A 21,822-nucleotide genomic window follows, 5' to 3' on the forward strand; every position below is an offset into this window, starting at 1 on the left:
CTCGCTTCCACCTCTGTGGTTCCATTCGCTGTTAAGTCCACTCCCAAATATCTAAAACACTTCACTCTCTCCAATTTTTCTCCATTCAAACTTACATCCCGACTAACTTGTCCATCAACCCTACTGAACCTATTAACCTTGCTCTTATTTACATTTACTCTCAACTTCATCCTTTCACATGCTTTTCCAAACTCATTCACCAGCTTCAGCAGTTTCTCAGTCAAATCAGCCACCAGTGCTGTATCATCAGAGAACAACAACTGACTCACTTGCCAGGCTCTCATCCCCAGCAGATTGCATACTTGCCCCTCTCCCCAAAACTTGCATTTACTTCCCTAACCACCAGATCCATAAACAAATTTAACAACCATTGGGACATCACACAACCCTGCTGCAGATCAACCTTCACTGGGGACCTATCTCTCTCCTCTCTTCCTGCTAGTACGCACACCTTACACCTTTGATAAAAGCCTCTCTTCTTCTAGCAGCTTACCACCCACACCATATATTCTTAATACCTTCCACAAAGCATCCCTATCAACCCTATCATATGCCTTTTCCAGATCCATAAATACCACTTACAAATCCAACTGTTTTTCTAAGTATTTCTCACATATATTCTTCAAAGTATACACCTGATCCACTCATCCTCTACCACTTCTGAAACTGCTCCTTCCCAATCTCAATCTCTGTATATCTCTTCATTTCCTCAATCAGTATCCTCCCATACCATTTTCCAAGTATACTGAACAAATTTCTGCCTCTGTAGTTTGAACACTCATTTTTATTTCCTTTGCCTTTGTACAGTGGCATTCTACATGCATTCCGCCAATCCTCAGGCACTTCACCATGATCCATACATACGTTGAATATCCTTGCCGACCTGTCAACAATACAATCACCCCTTTTCTTTATAAATCTTACTGCAGTACCATCCAAACAAACCGCCTTGCCAGACTTCATCTTCCACAAGGCTTTCACCACCTCTACTCTCCACCAAACCACTCTCCCTGACTTTCTCACTTTGTACACCACCATGAACAAAACACTCTACATCTGCCACTCTTATCATCAAACGCATTTAATAATCCTTCAAAATATTCACTCCATCAGTACCTGTTATCATTTTCCCCTTAGCCCCCTTCACTGATGTTTTCATCTCTTGTCTTGCACACATTATTTACCTCCTAAAACATCTTTTCATTCTCCCTTAAGTTTAATGATACTCTCTCACCCCAACTCTAATTTGTCCTCTTTTCAATCCTTGATCTTTTACCACTTTCTCTTGTACATCTCCCCGTCATTTGTACTCCTTTTAAACATTGTCCAAATGCCTCTCTTTTCTCATTCACTAGCAGCTTTACTTCATCCCACCACTCACTACCCTTTCTAATCTGCTTACCTCCCACCTTTCTCATGCCGTGTGCATCTTTTGCATATGCCATCACTGCTTCCCTAAATACATCCCATTTCTCACCCATTCCCTTCACTTCATTTGCTCTCACCTTTTACCATTCTGTACTCAATGTCTTCTGTATTTTTTCACACAAGTCTCCTTCCCAAGCTTGCTTACTGTCACCACTCTCTTCTCCCCTCTCTTTTGAAAGCCTCTACAAACCTTCACCTTCACCTCCACAATATAGTGATCAGACATCGTACCAGCTGGCCCTCTCAACACATTAACATTCCAAAAGTCTCTCTTTTATATGCCTATTAATTGATATCTTTCTTTCTTTCAAACTATTCGCCATTTCCCGCATTAGCAAGGTAGTGCTAAGAACAGAGGACTGGACCTTTGAGGGAACATCCTCACCTGGCCCCCTTCTCTGTTCCTTCTTTTGGGAAAAAAAAAAAGAGAGGGGAAGGATTTCCAGTCCCCTGCTCCCTCCCCTTTTAGTCGCCTTCTACGACACGCAGGGAATATGTGGGAAGTATTCTTTCTCCCCTATCCCCAGGGATAATTAATTAATATGTAATCTAATTATGTCTGCTGACCATCTCTCCTACTTACACATGTATACATGTTTATATCTCTTTAAATCAGGTATTCCCAATCTCCACTTTTTTCAGCACACAAATCCACAAGCTTCTTGCCATTTCCATTCTTAATACTGAATACCCCAAGTGGACCAATTATAACCTTAACTACTACATTATTCACCTTCCCATTCAAATAAACCATTACTGACACCTGGTCTCAGGCACCAAAATTGCTGACACTCACTCAGCTGTTCTAAACACTTGCCTCTCAAGATTTTTCTTCTCATAACTAGGTGCATAAGCACCAATAATCACCCATTTCTCACTATCCACTTTCTGTTTTACCCACATCAATCTAGAATTTACTTCCCTACAATCTATCACACACTTCCATAACTTCTGCTTCAGGAGTAGTGCTACTCCTTCCTTAGCTTTTGTCCATTCACCAACCCGACTTTATTCATAAGACATTTCCAAACCATTCTTCCCCTTTACTCTTGAGCTTCATTTCACTCAGAGCCAGAACATCTGGGTTTCTTTCCTCAAACATACTACCTTTCTCTCCTTTCTTCTCATCTTGATTACATCCACACACATTCAGACACACCAAACTGAGCCTTCAGGGAGGATGAGTACTCCCCCTGTTTCCACTTTTACAAATTAAAATATATGAAGGGGAGGGTTTCCAGTCCCCATTCCCACCCCCTTTAGTCACCTTTTACAACATGCATTACCTCACTGAAGTTGGGGGTAGCGATGCTGTTTTTATACTTGATTGCTGTTTCCAGTGTCAGTGAGGTAGCGTCATACACGAATATCTACATATCAGCATATACGCACATGAATACACATATACATAGACATTCATGCTTGCTTGCCTTCATCCATTCCTGGCATCGCTACCCCTTGCTTCAGCAAGGTAGCACCAGGAAAACAGACAAAAAAGGCCACATTCGTTCACACACAGATGACATCACATACTCATGACTTATCTCAAAACTTTCATTTAACTTATCTTTCACTTCAACCTTTTCCTGTTTTTCAAGAATGATTTTGTTGCATCCACCAACTTTTGTCTTGCACAATAGATAATCAGTACCTCCCATATTGCATTCCAGTACACCATATCATAGTCCTTTTCAAAGCATTAAAATTGTTTTCCCATATGTTTCTTTTTTGCAGTCTTAGAGAAGATTAGAAATACATGTACCTTTCCTAAAAGCTCCTGATACTCATTATGTTACATGGTTACCTTTTCATCTTCTCATTAACAATTCTTACACCTTCCATATTAAGCTCAGTAGGCTGATTCTTTTGTAGTTTTATACTCCTTTGTATCACACTTTCCTTCATAAGAAAAGGCAGTCACTTCAGTCCAGCCATCATTCCGAGAACACACTTTTTTCATCTATTTAGTTGTCACATCACCTTTGTAATTCAGTCTTGCAGCTCTTAGCTCATCCGCTCTTATGGCTTTTTCCATTTTCAACCTGCATATCACTGCTTTTATCTCTTCCTTGGATATTACTTCTTTTTAGGATATCCTTCCAAGTTTCTTTAACTCTTTTACTACTCTCTTTATACCCTCAGTTCATCCCATCCCTAAATAACCTGAGTACATTCCTCTGTTGGGACTTCATGTATTCCTCACTCTTGCTTTGTACCACCTTCTTCACCTTTTCATTTTGTGAAGAACAACCCTTATTATCATCATCTCACTAACTCTACTCTACATTTTCCTGGTACTCCAGCCTAATTTCCTTTTCATTCAGTCTCTCCGCTTCGATCTTATCTTTTTATTTCCTTAGATTTATGTATCCACCTCACCATAATTCTGACCTTTGCTATTACCGATTACCAATACAAATTTAATAACATCCTTGTTCCCTTCACATCCAATATTTCCTTAGATTCTTTAATTTGATATTGAATAATCCATCAATGCCTTTTGCTTGTTCCTTCCTCCACCTTGTTTATGAATGAAATAGGTATTTTTCAAGAACATTACTTTCCCAGAACTTAAGTGTACCTGAAAATAGATTTTTCACATTAATTTGCAATACTTCTCCATCCTCTGGTATTATCCATTATTTTGAAATTCCATGGGTATATATTTTCTTTTCTGTCTCAGATTTCTTTATACACATTTAAATTCTCTCAGAATTTTTTCTTTGCTTTGTATATTTTTGCTTTTCCACTTGCAGGAGCATATGCACACACAGACATGATGACATTGAACTGTTCTTCAAAACATACAAAGACAGAACAACCAGAGATCTTAAGAAATTAGGCAAGACATGTTAATTTGTAAAGAAGAAGAAAGTTAAGAGTAAATGTGAATAAGAGCAAGGTTATTAGGTACAGTAGGGTTGAGGGTCAAGTCAATTGGGAGGTGAGTTTGAATGGAGAAAAACTGGAGGAAGTGAAGTGTTTTAGATATCTGGGAGTGGATCTGTCAGCGGATGGAACCATGGAAGCGGAAGTGGATCATAGGGTGGGGGAGGGGGCGAAAATTTTGGGAGCCTTGAAAAATGTGTGGAAGTCGAGAACATTATCTCGGAAAGCAAAAATGGGTATGTTTGAAGGAATAGTGGTTCCAACAATGTTGTATGGTTGCGAGGCGTGGGCTATGGATAGAGTTGTGCGCAGGAGGATGGATGTGCTGGAAATGAGATGTTTGAGGACAATGTGTGGTGTGAGGTGGTTTGATCGAGTAAGTAACGTAAGGGTAAGAGAGATGTGTGGAAATAAAAAGAGCGTGGTTGAGAGAGCAGAAGAGGGTGTTTTGAAATGGTTTGGGCACATGGAGAGAATGAGTGAGGAAAGATTGACCAAGAGGATATATGTGTCGGAGGTGGAGGGAACGAGGAGAAGAGGGAGACCAAATTGGAGGTGGAAAGATGGAGTGAAAAAGATTTTGTGTGATCAGGGCCTGAACATGCAGGAGGGTGAAAGGAGGGCAAGGAATAGAGTGAATTGGAGCGATGTGGTATACCGGGGTTGACGTGCTGTCAGTGGATTGAATCAAGGCATGTGAAGCGTCTGGGGTAAACCATGGAAAGCTGTGTAGGTATGTATATTTGCGTGTGTGGACGTGTGTATGTACATGTGTATGGGGGGGGGGGGGGTTGGGCCATTTCTTTCGTCTGTTTCCTTGCGCTACCTCGCAAATGCGGGAGACAGCGACAAAGTATAAAAAAAAAAAAAAAAACTTTTACAAGTATAAAAGTAGTGGATCATCTGAATGAAATTGTGTTAGTAACAGTACACAAAAGTTAAAAAAAAATTGTATGATAGATTAAGGTTAAGAGATGGTGCCACAATAGTACAGAACTCCCTCAACATACTGAATGAATGGATAATTTGTGCCATCCAAACAATATCAGAATTTATACATACATACTTTGTAACATCCTCACAAACACATCCCCCTTAGCCCAAGCTCTACCATTACCTGTACTCCCAGTACTTATCATGCAACTCCATTCCAATCCATTCTACACTTTATCTTGTTTATTCCCTTCTTCCCACCCTCTTTTACTTAAATCCGAAACATTTTTGTTATTATAGCTTATACAGGTTGAATCACTTATCCTCATTTCCAGATATCCTACCTCCTAGGTAAGCATACAAAAGAGTGCAGATGAATTAGATAAAAGGAAAAATGGATAGTAGGATACCAAAGGTGAAGTAGAATGTTAACAGAGTACCATTCATGAAAGGGTTATTAGCATATAACTCTATTTAGATGAAGGTACATGGATTAGATTCCTTTGGGGTTAATCTCCTGGATAATGGTAGATGGCAATTTGTAAATAAATAGATGAGGCCAATTAGGCAAACTGCTGTTTTCAGAAGGTTTAGCAAGAAATTCACAAGGGAAATTACCATTTTATTTCTTTTATTTCCGATAGCTTACAGCTGAAGCCTTTTACTGTGACAACATGCAGTGAATTTTTCCTCATACACTAAACTCGGCAATATGGGGAATACGTTGTTGTACTGATAAAATCTAAACTGTACTTTTGTCAGTCATACCACACATAGCACTAATACAGGCAAATATATGCTGTAACTCATATATAAAGCATTGCACAGTAAAACCAACTAAGCCCTTAATGCAAGTTTTAACTAAATGTGTAAATAGTAAACAGAAATATTACTGTTGTCTTTGTTTTAATGAATTACTTTATTTGATCAAGAAACTTTTATAGAAACAGAAACATAAGCAAAAAGTTATCTTTTTTTGTCATCAGGTATTCAACTGGAACAAGGTAATCAAATCGTAAGATTTAACAATTAATGAGCAAGGTGGAACAGCATAACCAAAACTCAAAAATTTCTTTCACATTAGTTTAAAGTTTTTAATGTTTACTGGAAAAGTGCATGGACATCAGCAAATCAAAATGCTTAGATTACATTTAAGTCAGAATACCAAAAAATACAAAGATGTTCCTCAAAATATTCTTATTCTTAAATACATATCTGCTTTCTTTAACAGTTTACTTTTATGCTCAATACTGAATGTTTCTCAAAATATTCTTATTCTTATATAAAAGCATGCATGTGATAGAGCATTTATTGATATATAATATGGTCACACTGGTGATACAGTAATTCAACAATGGAAAATTGTTTTGCGAGTTTTGCCAGGTCCATGCTAATTTCAAGCAAAGTAGCTCTATGAAGGGACACCATCGGCCTTAATTTTATTTGAGATAGCAGACCCATACCACTGGATCTCGTCTACGAGTTTTTCCATGTTGGCCTTCACTCTGTCATCTAAGCACTGTCCTTCATCGTTAAACTTCCCTTGTACCTGTGGAGACATATATCATTTATGAAGAGGTAATAATCTTCCTTTTGGTTTGACAAAAAATCAAATGAATCTAATTAATATGTTATAATAGTGATGATGGGTCCTAGGATATGACATTCTGAACTGGTTACAGAGTAGAATAGCTAGTACAGTGCAAGCAACTAAGGATGATTTCTGAAATGGTGGATGTGGGGTTCAAATACTAAACAGTTAGGGTAAAAGATTTAGGAAGTAGCTACAGTGATAAAAGGGACCCTGACAAAGAGAAAGTTAAAAGGAAGGCAACAAAGATGGAACCAGCATTAAGAGAGCTAAGCAACAGTGACTGGTTAAAGGCATTAAATTTACCTAGCATGGATGGCAGAAGAGTAAGGGATAATCTAATTACACCCTTTAAGTTTTTACAAGAGATCAACCAATTGGACAATAGACAGTAGCTTGAGAGATGTAGGAATAGAGGAAACAGGACATAAGATGAATTAAGAAATTTGCAAAAAAGGATGTAAAGAAATACTTTTATAGCATAAGTGATGGATGATTGGAGTAGATTGACTGAGGACATGGTTAATGCAGACAGCATACATAAAGTCAAGAGTTTGTATGAAAGTAGAGTATTAAAGAGTGTAAACTCCCTCCCAGTACAGAACAAACAGGTACTTATGAATAAGTAACTATACCCTCTTAAGCTCTCTTATCCTGCTCTTACTATCACATCTCTCTTATCCAATAGTTTCTTAATCAAATCTCCTCACACCACAAATTGTCCTTAAACTTTTCATTTTCAACATCTACCTCTCTTCTGTACCTTTTCAACTAAAACTCATTCCTTGCATTCATACAACACCATCAGGACTACTGTACCATCAAACATACCATTCTTTGCCCTAGAGGCAGTGACCTCTTCCTCCACACATTCCTCAATGCACCCTTAGCTCTTTGACCTACCCTATGGTGTACTTTAGCTCCTATGGTTCCATCTGCTGTTATATCCATTCTCAAATATTTAAAACCCCACTTTCTCCAGTTTCTTTCCTTTCAAATTCACACTACAATTAACATCACTCTCCACCACTAAACTTAATAATAACCTTACTTTTAATCATATTACTGCTCAACTTTCTTCTTTCGCACACTTCCAAACTCAGACAGCAGTGGTTGTAGTTTCTCCCTTGTGTCTGCAAGCAAGAATCAATACTCCCAGCAGCCCCACCCCCAAAAGACTGCACACCTGCTCCTCTCTCCAAGACTTGAATTCACCTCTATCCATTAATCAGGTTGAACATCCTTGGCAACATCACATGTGTCTCCCACAATCATAACCTTTGCCTGGAAACACTCACCACCCTTCTCACTTCCCACTAACACACATACCTTACTCTTTTCATAAGAATTCCCCACTATTTCCAGTAGCTTTCCTCCCATATCTAATATTCATAACACCTTCCACAAAGATCTCTGTCAACTCCATTATATGCTTTCTACTGATTTATAAAAGCCACATACAAATTCTTCAATTTCTCTACACATTTCTCAAACAAATTCTTTAAAGAAAACGCCTGATCCATACATTCTCTACTACACCTGAAGCTACATTGTTCTTCCCTAGTTTATTATTCTCTGCATGCCACCATCCTCTTAATCACCAGTCTCCCATACAAGTTACCAGGTACTCTTAAACATATACTTCTGTAAGCTGAACATTTACCTTTTTCCCCTCTTGCCTCTATACAATGGCATTATTCAGGCATTCTCCCAATCCTTAGGCACCTCACCATGAGCCACACATACATCAATAATTTGTAACTTCCATTTAAAAACTTTCAACCTTTATTGAAAAATTTAACTGCATTCTCATCTAGTCTGGCAGCTATGCTGCACTTCATCTTAAAAAAGGCATTCATCCCCTCCTTTTTCACTAAACCACCAGACATGACTCTCTTGCTTTGCATATCTCAACATCCTAAGCACCCTACATATGCCGGCCTAACATCGAACATTCAAATCCTTCAAAATGGTCACTCCATTTCTTAATCTCTTCTTTGCCTGTTACTGCTTCCCCATCTGCTCCCATTAGCTTTTATGTTCTTTTCACAGTATTCACCTCCTACCAAACATTTTCGGACCAGAACTTTGCCAATACCTTCTCTTACAAACACTTTTGCCCTCTTTCACAAGGAAACAGACGAAAGAATGGCCCAACCCACTCACATACACATGTATATACATACACGTCCACACATAGCACATATATATACCTATACATCTCAACGTATACATATATATATATAAACAGAGACATATACATATATACATATGTACATAATTCATACTGTCTGCCCTCATTCATTCCCTTCACCACCCCGCCACTCATGAAATAACAACCCCCTCCCCCTGCATGTGCGCGAGGTAGCACTAGGAAAAGACAACAAAGGACACATTTGTTCACACTCAGTCTCTAGCTGTCATGGATAATGCACCGAAACCACAGCTCCCTTTCCACATCCAGGCCCCACAGAACTTTCCATGGTTTACCCCAGACGCTTCACATCCATTGACAGCACGTCGATCCTGGTATACCACATTGTTCCAATTCACTCTATTCCTTGCATGCCTTTCACCCTCCTGCATGTTTAGGCCCCGATAACTCAAAATCTTTTTCACTCTATCTTTCCACCTCCAATTTGGTCTCTCACTTCTCCTCGTTCCCTCTACCTCTGACACATATATCCTTTTTTGTCAATCTTTCCTAACTCATATTCTCCATGTGACCAAACCATTACAAAACACCCTCTTCTGTTCTCTCAAACACACTCTTTTTATTACCACACATCTCTCTTACCCTTTCATTACTTACGTGATCAAACCACCTCACACCAAATATTGTCCTCAGACATCTCATTTCCAGCACAGCCACCCTCCTCCGCACAACTCTTATCTATAGCACCACGCCTCGCAACCACATGTCATTGTCGGAACCACTATTCCTTCAAATATACCCATTTTTGCTTTCCAAGATCACGTTCTCGACTTCCACACATTCTTCAACGCTCCCAGAACTTTCGCTCCCTCCCCACCCTATGATTCACTTCCGCTTCCATGGTTGTTTAATTTGTTTATGAATGGGGTTGTTAGGGAGGTGAATGCAAGAGTTTTGGAAAGAGGGGCAAGTATGCAGTCTGTTGTGGATGAGAGAGCTTGAGAAGTGAGTCAGTTATTGTTCGCTGATGATACAGCGCTGGTGGCTGAATCGTGTGAGAAACTGCAGAAGCTGGTGACTGAGTTTGGTAAAGTGTGTGAAAGAAGAAAGCTGAGAGTTAATGTGAATAAAAGCAAGGTTATTAGGTACAATAGGGTTGAGGGACAAGACAATTGGGAGGTAAGTTTGAATGGAGAAAAACTGGAGGAAGTGAAGTGCTTTAGATGTCTGGGAGTGGATTTGGCAGCAGATGGAACCATGGAAGCGGAAGTGAATCATAGGGTGGGGGAGGGAGAGAAAGTTCTGGGAGCATTGAAGAATGTGTGGAAGTCGAGAACATTATTTCAGAAAGCAAAAATGGGTATGTTTGAATTAAAAGTGGTTCCAACATTGTTATATGGTTGCGAGGCATGGGCTATGGATAGAGTTGTGTGGAGAAGGGTGGATGTGCTGGAAATGATATGTTTGAGGACAATATGTGGTGTGAGGTGGTTTGATCGAGTAAGTAATAATAGGGTAAGAGAGATGTGTGGTAATAAAAAGAGTGTGGTTGAGAGAGCAGAAGAGGGTGTTTTGAAATGGTTTGGTCACATTGAGAGAATGAGTGAGGAAAGATTGACAAAGAGGATATATGTGTTAGAGGTGGAGGGGACAAGGAGAAGTGGGAGACCAAATTGGAGGTGGAAAGATGGAGTGAATAAGATTTTGAGTGATCGGGCCTGAACATGCAGGAGGGTGAAAGGCGTGCAAGGAATAGAGTGAATTAGAACGATGTGGTATACTGTGGTTGACGTGCTGTTAATGGATTGAACTAGGGCATGTGAAGCATCTGGGGTAAACCATGGAAAGTTCTGTGGGGCCTGGATGTGGAAAGGGAGCTGTGGTTTCGGTGCATTATTACATGACAGCTAGAGACTGAATGTGAACAAAAGTGGCCTTTGTTGTCTTTTCTTAGCACTACCACACTAACATTTGGGGGGAGGGGGTGATTATTTCATGTGTGGCGGGGTGGCGATGGGAATGAATAAAGGCAGACAGTATGAATTATGTGCATGTGTATATATGTATATGACTGTGTGTGTATATATATGTTGAGATGTATAGGTATGTGTATTTGCGTGTGTGGACGTGTATGTATATACATGTGTATGTGGGTGGGTTGGGCCATTCTTTCGTCTGTTTCCTTGCGCTACCTTGCTAACGCGGGAGACAGCGACAAAGCAAAATAAATATATATATGAATACAATATATATATATATATATATATATATATATATATATATATATATATATATATATATATATATATTTTTTTTTTTTTTTTTTTTTTTTTTGCTTTCTCGCTGTCTCCCGCGTTTGCGAGGTAGCACAAGGAAACAGACGAAAGAAATGGCCCAACCCACCCCCATACACATGTATATACATACGTCCACACACGCAAATATACATACCTACACAGCTTTCCATGGTTTACCCCAGACACTTCACATGCCTTGATTCAATCCACTGACAGCACGTCAACCCCGGTATACCACATCGCTCCAATTCACTCTATTCCTTGCCCACCTTTCACCCTCCTGCATGTTCAGGCCCCGATCACACAAAATCTTTTTCACTCCATCTTTCCACCTCCAATTTGGTCTCCCACTTCTCCTTGTTCCCTCCACCTCCGACACATATATCCTCTTGGTCAATCTTTCCTCACTCATTCTCTCCATATATATATATATATATATATATATATATATATATATATATATATATATATATATATATATATGCAGAAATGGTATTGGTAATGTTGTAGGGATGAATATGTAGTGTTGTAGGATGGGTATTTGTCAAAAGCATATATGAGATAGTACAACTTATATATAGTACAATTCATAGATGTCTAGGGAGTGTGGCTTCAGATCAGTGTATGTCTGGTGGGGCAATAATTTAGTGTCAGTTCATTCCACTGTGTATATTTTTTGTCGTTGTTTTTGTTGGGGCAAGGGATCCATGAATAGGTTGCTTTAGTGTGAAACAGCATTAAGCTTTTTTTTTATGATTAGGGATTGGTTGCTAATTATGGAGTGGTTTGGTTGGGAAAGGCCTAGTACTGTATCAGTATGTTCATTCAGATATATAGCATAACTATGGATCCAAAGATTATAATGAAGTATATTGAAGCATTTGTGTTATACTCTGTAAAGAAATAAAATACAATATGATTGAACAGTGATAAGTGACACCTGCCTCTGGTACGACGCATACTTTGGGGACTGAAACCAGACCAAGCTCACTGAGGAAGGGGCGGGCAAAGGAAGCTGCTCGAATTCCACCAAAAGGACCTGAAAACCAAGAAGAAATAAATTGTGTAAAAGTCTTTAAGCAGTACTGATATCTTAGTGATCTATCAGACATCAAGATCCCTTCAAGATCCCTTAACAGACCGTAAAGATTGCAATTCTGTGATCATACTTAATTGTCTATTTGTATTTCTGCCATTTATATTTTTTTCTTCCCTATGGCTACTTTGTAGTTGAGCTTATGGCAAAACTTGCAATCAAATATTGTGTCTAAGGAAGGACTTCCTAAACTTTTTTATGCCTGAGGTTCAGAGGATTTAATTTCTGTTTTTTAAAACCACAGTGAAAGCCAAAACTTGTTATTAAATTAAAGAATAATAACTTTTTAATTCTTAATCCCATACAGCATGTAGATGATCAGCTGTCCTAACCATGTACACCTTACACTATGAACTTTCATACCCATATTTGATGGAAACAATGGTTCCTTTACTAACTACAGAAGCATATGAATATCAGTCACTTGCAATTCTAACCAACAAGTAAAAATATCTGCATAGCTTAGTTACCATAAGATACCATGGAGGCAAGGCAGAGCAAGATCACTAATGGGTCCCTGCCCTTCTATGCAGAGCCCTTGTCTAGCAAATTTCACCTTTGAAGCAATCCTCAAAAAAGTCACTGGCTAAGCCAGAACTTTCACTTCAGCAAATGTTAGGTTTGGCAACAGAGAATTACTCTGGTAATAAAATGTAGGGTTTTGAATAAATCAAATGGCATCACCACGAACTGCCAGGGTTATGTACCAATTTTGAATATCTAAAACTTCCTCAGTCTGGGGTGTAGAGTATTGGAATATGCCAGTAAGCATCATTTAAGTCTAGGTAGACTGTCTAGTTGTTTAACTGTAAGGTCTGGTGTACAATGTAAAGTAGTAATTTTGACCCTGTGTTTGTGTATGTGAGTTTTTAGAAAAGACAGATCCAAAATTATCCTTTTCCTGCAACTCCCATCCATAGACCAGAAAAAGATGATAAAAACTGGTTCTTATACAGGCCAAAGTCTAAGACCTCCTTGCTTATCATCATTACGGTGTATTTCTGTAATACGAGAATCAGGGGCTATCCTAAAATTTTACTCGATTGACTGAGATTTCCAACTCCACCCCAGTCCTCTTTTAGCATAAGATACACCCACTTGTTGGACTTCAAGGAGCTATTAGAAGGAGAAGCTGCCTGAAGACCCTAGCTAAATGCCCTTAAGAGGGATGCCTTGAAATTTTACTTGGGTGGCTGAGATTTCCACCCCAGTCCCCTTTTCAAGATAAGATACAACCCCTTGTTGGACTTCAAAAATCTTGAAAGTTCTTAAGTTGACCCCCAAAATGGCAAGGAGCTATTAGAGGGAAAAGCTGCCTGAAGATCTAGCTTACTGCCCTTTAAAGGGTTGCCTTGAAAAGGCACCCAGTCTCCAATAGAGTCAGACATAAATGCAAAAATACTTCCTTTTCAGAGTAGTATGGTATGGACAATATGTCAGAGCCCCCTAAAATTATTCCATTAAAATTAGAAGTAACAGAATCCAGACACACTGCCTCCTTACACTTAAGAAAATCAGTTTTCTTCACAATGACATTTCTAAGAGCTCTAGGAGACTTGTAACTGGCTTCATTAAAAAAAAAAGGGAGTCACAGAAGGATGAGGATTGCAACTCAGACTGCTCTCCTTTATCAAAAGCAGTCATCTTTATTTTGTAAAATTTGAAAATTCAGGTAGATATCTGTATGGAATCCTTACATAGCTACAAAAAAAAAAAAAAATCTGGAATGCTAAGGACCTGGGCATTGCCTACTGTTTTATTTTCCAGATTTCTGAGTGTTTAACAAATATATTGAGAGAATCTAACTTGCTGTGCACTGAGCAAGTTTGTTCAAAGTTACAAACCAATATGACAGTCACTTCTTTTGACCTATTTTTCTCAAATGTACACCAGTATGACAGTCACTTCTTTTGAGCCATTTTTCTTGGATGCAAGTGCAGTATACTTGAATTTTTCATGCACTGCTCCTCTTGGTCTCTTATATGATGCCATAATGAGGGTTAAATAAATATAGAATGATGAAAGAAATACCTTGGATGACAAGTCATAGAGAGTTTTGACAGAGGACAGAAACAGGAAGTGCTGTGGGCAGTGCATGCATAAACCACTCCTGCTCTTTTTCCTCTTAGAAGAAAAGGTAGTGACAATTTCAGAAATTTCTAAAGTCTAGAATTCTGATGCCTTGGCTATTTATGTTGTGCCTGTATTAATTACAATGCTGATACTCATCATATTTTAGGATAAAGTTTAAAATGATAAAAACTCACCCATGGAGTAGCAGACAATTGCACAAGGTCTGTGTTTGTAGGAGGCTGGAGGAAACTGGTCCATCATACTGGTGAGTGCAGGCGGGAGAGCACAGTTATATTCTGGGGTGACAATGATTAGGGCATTGGCATTCTTAATCTTGGAATTAGTCTCCAGCATCCATTCTGGGGCTTCATTCAGATCCCTACGAAACTGAAGAGGCTGGTAGACGTGACCATCAGAGCCAAGTGTCAGAGGATCTGTAAGAAAGAACACTCTTAAGAAATTCACATTATGAAATCTCCATATAGAACATGATTCATTATACTTTTGATACAACTGATATGTAACAAGAACACCTAAGAAAGGATGAAAAGAGAAAGTTGGAAAAAATATTGTGGATAAGGCAGGTGAAAATCCAAAACTTTTCCATAAATCCATCAAAAGTAAATTGTCAGTTAAGGAACAGCTAACAAGATTAGGGATTGAGGGAAAAATATTTGAGGATGATTGAAATAAGTAACAAGTTCAAAGGTGTTTTCACAGTGGAAGACACTATGGCCCCATCACTGATGAGGTGGGATGGGAAGGAGGCTTTAGGAATCATTGAAATTTCTAGAAAAGGCACTAACAAAATACTAAAAGGTCTTGACCCATACAAGGCTCATGGGCCTGGTGAAATTTCACCATATGTGCTCAAGATGTGTGCAGGTACAAAAGACAGACCTCTTGAAATACTGTTCAAGATGTCACTGGAGAACGAGAAAGAGTCAAGAGAGGAAAAGGGCAAACATCATATTCATAAGAAAGAAGACCATGAAGAGGTGCTGAAATACAGACCAGCAATGCAGTTTTGGGGAAAGGAGGTTATGTGTAATGAACATCTTAGATTCTTATGAGAAAGAGCTCTTTTGTAAGCAAAAGGGAAGGCTAGGTAGCTAGTTTATATCTAGACTGCAAGAAAGCATATGACAGTACTGCATGGGAGGCTGATTAAGAAGCTGGAGTACCAGGCAGGAGTAAGGGAGAGACTCCTCCAATGGATAGATTATCTTGGTAAAGGGAACAAAAGACACATATCAGAAGATTCTTTTTCAAATGAATGGTGGTCACCAGTGTTCTCTTTTGGGACCATTACACTTCTTGATCAATGTGAATGACTTGCCTGAAGGTATGAACTCCTTCCTCAATATGCTTGTGCTTGATGCAAAAGTCGTGGGAAATAAGTGAGGAAGATTGCATCCGCTTATAAGGGGACCTCAACAGACTCCAAAGTTGATATAACAAATGGCTGACAATATTCAGCCTAATCATAAAAAATGAGGATGGGGCAAAGTGAAAATAAGCCTCAACATGTTTATTACCTAGCAGGAAATAAGTTTTAGGATTCTGTGTGAGAAGGACTTGGAAGTCAAGATCATCCTAACCTTTTGCCAAAGTCACACAATAGGAGAATTGTAAAGAAGACAAACTGTCTTTTAGCACATATCAAAACAGCTTTCAAGTATATAGATAAGGAAAAATGGATTAGGATGTTCATTATCCTTCATAAAAGGAGGTAAATAAAGTGCGGAAGACAAGGGAGCAAATGGGAACTTCAGTGAAGGTGGCTAATGGGGAGGTGATAACAAGTAGTGGTGATGTGAGAAGGAGATGGAGTGAGTATTTTGAAGGTTTGTTGAATGTGTTTGATGATAGAGTGGCAGGTATAGGGTGTTTTGGTCGCGGTGGTGTGCAAAGTGAGAGGGTTAGGGAAAATTATTTGGTAAACAGAGAAGAGGTAGTGAAAGCTTTGCGGAAGATGAAAGCCGGCAAGGCAGCAGGTTTGGATGGTATTGCAGTGGAATTTATTAAAAAAGGGGGTGACTGTATTGTTGACTGGTTGGTAAGGTTATTTAATGTATGTATGACTCATGGTGAGGTGCCTGAGGATTGGCGGAATGCGTGCATAGTGCCATTGTACAAAGGCAAAGGGGATAAGAGTGAGTGCTCAAATTACAGAGGTATAAGTTTGTTGAGTATTCCTGGTAAATTATATGGGAGGGTATTGATTGAGAGGGTGAAGGCATGTACAGAGCATCAGACTGGGGAAGAGCAGTGTGGTTTCAGAAGTGGTAGAGGATGTGTGGATCAGGTGTTTGCTTTGAAGAATGTATGTGAGAAATACTTAGAAAAGCAAATGGATTTGTATGTAGCATTTATGGATCTGGAGAAGGCATATGATAGAGTTGATAGAGATGCTCTGTGGAAGGTATTAAGAATATATGGTGTGGGTGGAAAGTTGTTAGAAGCAGTGAAAAGTTTTTATCGAGGATGTAAGGCATGTGTACGTGTAGGAAGATAGGAAAGTGATTTTATTCTCAGTGAATGTAGGTTTGCGGCAGGGGTGTGTGATGTCTCCATGGTTGTTTAATTTGTTTATGGATGGGGTTGTTAGGGAGGTAAATGCAAGAGTTTTGGAAAGAGGGGCAAGTATGAAGTCTGTTGGGGATGAGAGAGCTTGGGAAGTGAGTCAGTTGTTGTTCGCTGATGATACAGCGCTGGTGGCTGATTCATGTGAGAAACTGCAGAAGCTGGTGACCGAGTTTGGTAAAGTGTGTGGAAGAAGAAAGTTAAGAGTAAATGTGAATAAGAGCAAGGTTATTAGGTACAGTAGGGTTGAGGGTCAAGTCAATTGGGAGGTGAGTTTGAATGGAGAAAAACTGGAGGAAGTGAAGTGTTTTAGATATCTGGGAGTGGATCTGGCAGCGGATGGAACCATGGAAGCGGAAGTGGATCATAGGGTGGGGGAGGGGGCGAAAATTCTGGGGGCCTTGAAGAATGTGTGGAAGTCGAGAACATTATCTCGGAAAGCAAAAATGGGTATGTTTGAAGGAATAGTGGTTCCAACAATGTTGTATGGTTGCGAGGCGTGGGCTATGGATAGAGTTGTGCGCAGGAGGATGGATGTGCTGGAAATGAGATGTTTGAGGACAATGTGTGGTGTGAGGTGGTTTGATCGAGTGAGTAACGTAAGGGTAAGAGAGATGTGTGGAAATAAAAAGAGCGTGGTTGAGAGAGCAGAAGAGGGTGTTTTGAAGTGGTTTGGGCACATGGAGAGAATGAGTGAGGAAAGATTGACCAAGAGGATATATGTGTCGGAGGTGGAGGGAACGAGAAGAGGGAGACCAAATTGGAGGTGGAAAGATGGAGTGAAAAAGATTTTGTGTGATCGGGGCCTGAACATGCAGGAGGGTGAAAGGAGGGCAAGGAATAGAGTGAATTGGAGCGATGTGGTATACCGGGGTTGACGTGCTGTCAGTGGATTGAATCAAGGCATGTGAAGCGTCTGGGGTAAGCCATGGAAAGCTGTGTAGGTATGTATATTTGCGTGTGTGGACGTATGTATATACATGTGTATGGGGGGGGTTGGGCCATTTCTTTCGTCTGTTTCCTTGCGCTACCTCGCAAACGCGGGAGACAGCGACAAAGTATAAATATATATATATATATATATATATATATATATATATATATATATATATATATATATATATATATATATATTCCTATGAGTCAACGGAGAAAGTGAAACACTATAAGTTGCCAAGTGCACTTTCGTGTAATAATCACATCAGGACAGATAGAAGAAAGAAATATAAGTCAGCTGATATACAACGAAGAGACGTAGCTAGGACGCCATTTGGGAAACACGTTATTGTGCAAGAAGAGCTAAATTATCGTCATTTCAGTCTATGTTCCTTAAGGCATTACGTATTTGCAGTCCAGAGTTTATTGATGATGAGTTTGAGAAAATATATTCTATTGGATCTAAGTTAAAGTATCCTAGATCTTTCATTGATAAATCCTTTAAGTTAGCAAAGAAATCATTTCATAGAGTTAAGCCCAAACCTCCCATTGAGACCAAGACTTTTAGTTCTCCCTGTTTATAATAATTTTACTTTACTTCCCATGTTGCTTAAGGCCTGTCTACACGAGCGGGCCTGATCGGCGGGCTTGCCCGTTAACGGGCATATTTGACGGGCAAACGATCAAATTGCCCGAAAGCCCGCCGAGCGAAATCACTGAGATGGTGCCCTGTAGCTGGAGTTTCTACCCTGCCAGACGCAAGATAAAATCGTGAACCCACAGCGGGCCTTCATCCCACATCCCACGGCATAGTAGCACAGTGAACATTTAACGATGGCAGCCCAGGATAACTCATGTATCTTTACACCATATCCTTTTCTTCTTGAGACAAAGCTGTTATCATAGATCACAAAATCTTTTTCTTGACAATGCTAGGCACCATGATTCTCGTACCGCACTCCACCCGCTACTGGCAACATCGTCGGGCAGGCCCGGCTGTTCATCACTTCGGTCGTGTGGACAACATTCACGGGCAGGCCCGCCAGAATTTGCCCGTTAACGGGCAAACCCGCCGATCAAGCCCGCTCGTGTAGACAGGCCTTTAAATCCTTTAATGTAAATGTTGCTTTCAGCAACAATAATACTATAAAGTATATCTTAATCAGGAACTCACCAGAAAATTCCCTTGGATACATCTATAAAGTGCCATGTAGAAATTGTGATAAATTTTATGATGGGCAAACTGGTAAGGATATTTCTGTTAGACTTGAGCAACATAGATATAATATTAGAAACGAGACAAGAATCAAATGCCTTGTTTATTCACGTTAAATACTACGATCATTGTATTGACTGAAGTAATACCATCTATTAACTAACTCCAGTACCACGAGAAATATTGAGTCTTCTATTATTAAATATACAAATTGGATAACTTTATTGTTGATACAATTTATAAACAATTTCCTTTGTCCACATAATCAGCTTATGATACGCCTGTCGTCTGTCTTGGACAATCATGTGTTTACCAAATGGCGTCTCTTCGTTGTATATCAGCTGACTTATATTTCTTTCTTGTATCTCCCCTGATGATGTGATTAATACACGAAAGGGCACTTGGGAACTTATCGTGTTTCATTTTCCCCGTGGACTCATAGGAATATACTTGACCATATATATATATATATATATATATATATATATATATATATATATATATATATATATATATATATATATTAATTTATTAGCAAATAAGGGTGGAAGACGACACTTGAGACAGCTAGAGTTCTTAATGCTACGTTTCATTTCACTGAACCATCATAGGGGAGTGGACACCCGTCGTTCAGAGGGTTGACCTGAGCTGCATATATTCCTTCGTTTTGGTCCATGGTTTCTGAAGTATCGAGGAACTGGGGAAGTGAATCCCTGGAGCGAAAAGTTCCTCGACGAGGTTGTACTTCTTTAATTCCGATGATGATGGTGATCAAGTTTCGCAGATGAAAAATTGTCAATTGTGATGTTATTCCTTGCAAGTAGTCTGGCAAAAGTCTCTCTCTACTTTTTATTAATATTATACTTATTCGCCGTCTCCCGCGTTAGCGCAAGGAAATAGACGAAGAATGGCCCAACCCAACCCACATACAAAAGTATATACATAAACGCACACACACGCACATGCATACACATGTACATATTCATACTTGTTGCCTTCATCCAACACCGTCGCCACCCTGCCACACGAAATAGCATCCCCCCTCTCTAATATATATATATATATATATATATATATATATATATATATATATATATATATATATATATATATATCCCTGGGGATAGGGGATTAAGAATACTTCCCACGTATTCCCTGCGTGTCGTAGAAGGCGACTAAAAGGGGAGGGAGCGGGGGGGCTGGAAATCCTCCCCTCTCTTCTTTTTTTTTTTTCCAAAAGAAGGAACAGAGGGGGCCAGGTAAGGATATTCCAAAAAAAAGGTCCAGTCCTCTGTTCTTAACGCTACCTCGCTAGCGCGGGAAATGGCGAATAGTTTAAAAAGAAAAAAAAGATATATATATATATATATATATATATATATATATATATATATATATATATATATATATAATTTAGTTTATGGATTTGCAATTGAGTAAGAGGCTGTTGTAAACTTTAAACTTGTTCTGAAGACCGTTGGTGGGTCAGTGGGGTACAGCTGGCGAAGTTGCCATGACAACCATCCTGCAGGTCTGGCTGCCTTGGTCACGTGTTCTGACGCTATGTTATCAGCGAAGGCAAGTTACATAAAGACCCAATTAGACCGTAGGGGGAGTTAGGTTTATATTCGCAAATTGATGGGAACGTTTCAAATATCTCGGTGGACGACGACATGGTTATCCCCTATCATCGCAGATGATCAGAGTCGTCTCATACAAGTAGTGCTTATGGGTAATAACTGGCCGGAAAGCTGCGTTGCCATGCGTATGTTATGTTAGTGATAATGGGGCCAGACGTACCCCAGCCGGCCCCTACCCCAACATTCGTCAGTATGCGCGTCGAAGAGTAGCCAGCTGCCCACTCCAAGGTCTTCACAAGGTCACGCCCTTTGTCTTACTACCGACATCCGGCCGGCGAGAAAAATATTGTCACCCGGATACCTACCCTCGCACACTATACCCCCGCCTAGTGGTCTCGTTGCTCGACTATAGCATTCCTTCCCTCAAGTAGCGCCAAGGCTTGGCTGACAACCTCCCACTCGGGTACGGGTTAACACTTTCCCATACGACTTGTGGTACTTATACATAACTGGGTACACATTATCACTGACCCTTAAGACTGCAGCAGTTGTTACCTTACATAACTGGATGCTGTACGACATTGTTGGTAACATTATATAACCGGTTCAAGGTCAAAGCCGGCTCGGAAGACACTGGTGGTAATCCTGTAAGAGTATTGGTGACGTCACATATTTAGGGCCCCGTCACAAGCATTGTCGTTAGAGGGTTCGATCCATCTCGCGATATGTAGAGGGTCTTGTTTGTTCTAACTTTCCTTGGCAACCATCTTTATTCCACCGACTTTCTTGACGTATATTTTGTGTGGTGTAGTATTATGTTCAGCCCTAGAGCACGACAGTTAACCGAGAGGCGCGTGGGTACAAACCCTTAGGTTTGATTGGACGACTATGACAAAGACCAAGTTAAAGGCCAGACCATCATATTCAGGGGTCGTCACATTATGTTCAGTAACTGTGAAAGTGGTACCAAAAGAAAGTCGTACATACACGCGCAAATCTAAAAGCAAAAACTTCAGTTATCGTACACTTGTAAACGTGCGAG

At 39.7% G+C, this 21,822-nt stretch overlaps 1 protein-coding gene across 1 annotated transcript in view; it reads right to left on the reverse strand.

Annotated features, from left to right (window-relative positions):
* Positions 1 to 5,859: 5,859 nt before the first annotated feature.
* LOC139749105 (NADPH azoreductase-like) overlaps positions 5,860 to 21,822 on the reverse strand; it is a 28,306-nt gene continuing 12,343 nt past the window's right edge. The window contains exons 2-4 of the mRNA XM_071662668.1: positions 14,657 to 14,896; positions 12,238 to 12,332; positions 5,860 to 6,799 (exon numbers count right to left, since the gene is read on the reverse strand). Coding sequence (XP_071518769.1) covers positions 6,662 to 6,799; positions 12,238 to 12,332; positions 14,657 to 14,896 — 473 coding nt within the window. The 3' untranslated portion in view covers positions 5,860 to 6,661. The remainder of the gene's footprint in view (positions 6,800 to 12,237; positions 12,333 to 14,656; positions 14,897 to 21,822) is intronic.

The sequence above is a fragment of the Panulirus ornatus genome, chromosome 6 (genome assembly GCF_036320965.1).
Source record: "Panulirus ornatus isolate Po-2019 chromosome 6, ASM3632096v1, whole genome shotgun sequence".
NCBI classification, from domain to species: domain Eukaryota; kingdom Metazoa; phylum Arthropoda; class Malacostraca; order Decapoda; family Palinuridae; genus Panulirus; species Panulirus ornatus.